Genomic DNA, 4,163 nt, shown 5'->3' with positions numbered 1-4,163 from the left:
ACTACAAACTCTCTAGTATGTTTAGTAATGCAACTACAAACTCTCTTTAATTGGTGTTTATTAAAACATTCACTTTTTTTTATTATATTGTTTTAAAAAATAAAAAATAAATAAATTAATATTACCATTTTTGCTTTGACAATTCTACTCTTACATAGAGAACTATAAAAGGAGTTAGGTAACCTATTAAGTTATAACTGTGTATATTGTACATACATACATATTCTGCATCTTTCACCAATAAACCATGTACAATCCTCATAAAAAAAAAAAAATGATACACAAATTTAAATATCTTTTTTTAGATAAACTATTTTTAATCGTCAGCTTTAAATAAATGAACCATACACACAAACCCAATAGTCCTTCATGGAGTCAAAATATCTGCTTCCTATTCATTTTCTATCATGCAAAATTTACATTAATGTCCCAGAAACCCCATTTCCTTAAACATTATTAGCTACACAAGTAATTATCTCTTCAAAATTTCCCGTTGCCAATGATCCACAACCAATCGAGAGAAACACCTGCAAATATGCCTCCTAAAAGGAACAACACAAGCAAATTACCCAAGGCATTTTGTTCCGGTCCCTGCAAAAATTGTAACAACAAATATTTGACAAAATTAGCTTTCATTTTAGGACCAAGTGGATAGAGATGGGCAATGGAAGAAAAATCACTAACCTTGAAGCCTTTAGGTGCTGTTGTAAGTACACAGACAGTGAGATAACCATTTGACAAACCCAAGAAGGAAATTAGCATTATCATCCAACCCTGGTCACCGTATTTTGCAGTGAAGTAGAATGCTGGAATGAGCAAGAACCGAGAAAGAATTGCAATCATAAGGCCTTTTCTCGACTCCAACTTCACGCTTTTCACAAGCGGGATGTATCTTGCTATTAAATCAAACACATTGTACATTGCGATCAGAACTAGTGGGTACCTGAGAGAGATATCCATTGCCAACCATGTCAAAGCTGAACTTGTTACTTCAATATTATGACATGCATACATAGAGGGCGATTTTCTTATCCATGAAATTTTTGTCCATTAATTGGAGAACACGTTAAACGAAAATGGAGTGAAATGTTCAAGGACAATTCTGGACAAAAGTTTCCTCTATAATAGAATTTCACCTATCTATATATATATATATATATGCATATATGTACACTATACTTACCATGACCCCAACTGGTGATGTCCAGTATTTTCATATAAGAAACCAGGGAAAATTGAGAGTGTAAGCACATATATCAGAAACAAGTCTAACGCATAGTCCCAATTTAGTAGAAGCAATTGCTTATTGCTCAATCTTTGTAGTTTTTCTCCATATTCAATCTGTACAAGAATCAATTAAGCATATCAGGAATCTGAGGATGCCTTAGAAAAAATTTTTATTATGGGGGTTCAATAGAAATTGCAGGACTACCTGGTCTGGCTGTGTTTGGATCCCCCCGGCTGCAAGGTCAGCTGATACAGTTTTTGATCCTTCCGAGGCTGCTTTTTTGCGATAGTACTTAACTATTGGCAATTTAGGGAAGACAATTGCATAGAGAACAATACAGATGAACTCAAAGAATGTGGAGATTGCAAGAAATAACACTGCATAAGAGGGTCGTAAAAGATAATGCCATCAATGGAACTTCTAGTATTTTTAATTCGACTGCCAAAGTAGCAGCTAAAACAGGGCAATTTGCTAAAACTTTAATAGACAGAATTTGATGATTTTGAATGTAGCCACTGTACAAAAACTAAGTGATTCTTGGATATTGGACCCCATTTTATATTTTAGCATATAAACCATAAGTTTTATATCATTAAACACAAAAAGTTTTGGTCCGGATTGAACAATTTTACATATAAAATAAAATCCACTTACTAGCCCCCTTGCGAAGGCCATCATGAGCTTTATCAAAAGCAGCTTTTGTGATAAGCCTCAAAGCAGAGGTTAAAGCACCTGCTGCAGCCAAGCCAGCGAGGAAGGACTGTGATACATCAAAAAGGGAAATTAAAATGGCTAAAATTAAATTAAAAGCATACATTTTTGAAAAAAGCATAAAAATAGCAAAAAACCTGGATAAATTCAGGGCTCATGAAAGACAGATCTCCAACCATGCCACCTTGAACAAGGGCATCAGCGATCCCAAAACAAGCAACGAGTGCACATATACCTAAATAAGGTCCAATTCCTCCTCTCCCAGATGTTGCCAAATCCAACTGTAGTTGGAAGCAAAAGAATAAAGATAAGCCATGAAAAGGGAATGAAAACACAACCGTATAATGGAATGGAACAGAGTATAAAGAGTGCTTACAACTATCAGAAAGAAAGTACTTGCAGTGAAGAGAACATATCCAGCCAAATTTCGCTTTCTGGTATCAATCCTCGACTCGTTGTATGCTAGTATTGTTATTGACCCAATTGCAAATGGTTGATAAACAAGGGTAAGTACCCTTGAAGGATGGTAATCCTTCAAGCAAACAGGACAAATCTTATCAACCAAAATAATTTTCCCATTTTCTTCTAATTTATTTTTCTGACTTTGCAATGGAAAGGCTCCTAATATAATCAGTCAGAAAAATTAACAGAAGAAGAAAAAAGTATAAATATCTGAGCAATACATTATACCAAATTGTATACAGCTCTGAAAATAAGTATATATGCACATATATATATATATATATATATATAAAACTCACCGGGAACAATTTGTAGTAGTAATCTCCTATAGTCAGCATACTGTTCCATGAAACAAGGGACCCTAGTCCAAGAATCCAACAGACTAGCAATGCTTTATACTTTCCCTGCTTATTTCAGGAAATATTAGACATTTACTCAATTCCAAACACAGATAGATAGATAGATATAAACATATATATATAGAGAGAGAGAGAGAGAGAGAGAAAGAGAGAGAGATAATGTTGTTCACAATGGCCAAAATGATATATAAAGTCAAAAAACACAAACCTCAAGCTTCACAGGAAGGCCTCCACTTTCATCGGCAATGGTCATGGCTACTCTACTCCCCTGAAGAATTATCAACCAACGTTGTCAACACTCCTCTGCTATTATATGAAGCCTAGCTAGACTCTTTCGTTTGACTCTTATTTTGATGAGTATACTTTTATAAAATTAATTAAAAATGAATTTTAAAATTTTTTTTTTTTTACTTGGTAATCCCGAGTACTTTAATCTGTTATCTCAATTGTAAAGAATTGAAAAATGATTCAGAAACTAAAATCTTCAATAACGCCGAAATGATAGAGAAACCGGTGAATCAAATTCGTTTGACCACTTCAATGAATAAAACGACAGAAACATCCCATTTTATACAGACTATAAAAGTATTAGAAACAATTTGACACATTGAAAAATATGTGTATATATATATATATGATATGACACAATCTTATCTACTGCATAGAAGGAAAGAGAGAAGGAAAAATGTTTATACTGACTTTTGTGGATATGGGTTGGACTGCAAAGTTTGAAAGCAAAAACGAATATGAGCGTGAGCTTGTGAACTTTGGAGTTTTAAAGCCAAAGCAAGAGAACAAAGGACTAGATAATTTGGAATCTCGCTGCCTTTGGTGAACGATTGTTAGCTTAAAGCTGGAGGGGAAAAAAGGACGGAAAGGAACGTGTATCTAAAGAATATTCTTCAAACACTGTCAACCTCTCAAATACAACAGCAACGCGTTCTGGAATCTGGATTCAAGACCGAAATAATTACTTAAAGATTCCATTTACAGGGAAAAATAAAATTTCAAAAACAGTTAATGATTCATTTATTTTCTATATATGCTACACAGTAATTAAGAAAAAAAAATAAAAATAGGCTGCCCATTCTTTACCCAAAAAAATTAGGCTGCTAATTACACATCCTCATAATAAAAATGATATATGGAAAGTGTGTTCAAAATAGAGGCAAAATATATGCAGGAAATGAGCAAAATAAGAAACAAACAAGCTGGCAATATAATAAAAGGCAAGCTGTCAAAGTTTTACGTGCCCATTTTATTTGTAAAATATAATATGATTTTGGATCCGTATTTGGCTCTTATATTTTTTTCTTTTTTTGTTGTTTTGGTAATACGCTCCTATATTTTTTCTCCTAATCTGAAACCGATCCATATGCGCATATGACCAACAATTATTGACT

The 4,163-nt window shown here is 33.5% G+C and overlaps 1 protein-coding gene across 6 annotated transcripts; it reads right to left on the bottom strand.

Annotated features, from left to right (window-relative positions):
* Positions 1-278: 278 nt before the first annotated feature.
* On the bottom strand, positions 279-3,793 carry LOC107406743 (equilibrative nucleotide transporter 3). 6 transcript variants are annotated; one of them, XM_025069578.3, is made up of 10 exons: positions 3,460-3,793; positions 2,969-3,028; positions 2,701-2,805; positions 2,316-2,401; positions 2,077-2,220; positions 1,883-1,988; positions 1,430-1,605; positions 1,184-1,341; positions 685-943; positions 279-591 (listed from the first exon to the last, which is right to left on the bottom strand). In XM_025069578.3, exons 3-10 carry the CDS (start codon positions 2,747-2,749, stop codon positions 481-483), a joined length of 1,089 nt encoding a protein of 362 aa, XP_024925346.1. In that variant the 5' UTR covers positions 2,750-2,805; positions 2,969-3,028; positions 3,460-3,793; the 3' UTR covers positions 279-480. The 6 variants fall into 6 exon arrangements, with proteins under 6 accessions (XP_024925346.1, XP_015869411.1, XP_024925344.1 ...); XM_016013925.4 differs by having other exon boundaries at positions 2,316-2,471; positions 3,460-3,784; XM_025069576.3 differs by lacking the exon at positions 3,460-3,793 and adding an exon at positions 3,172-3,408 and having other exon boundaries at positions 2,316-2,471.
* Positions 3,794-4,163: the final 370 nt, after the last annotated feature.

Source organism: Ziziphus jujuba, chromosome 1 (assembly GCF_031755915.1).
Source record: "Ziziphus jujuba cultivar Dongzao chromosome 1, ASM3175591v1".
Classification (NCBI taxonomy): domain Eukaryota; kingdom Viridiplantae; phylum Streptophyta; class Magnoliopsida; order Rosales; family Rhamnaceae; genus Ziziphus; species Ziziphus jujuba.
This window is presented reverse-complemented; position numbering and strand designations above follow the sequence as displayed.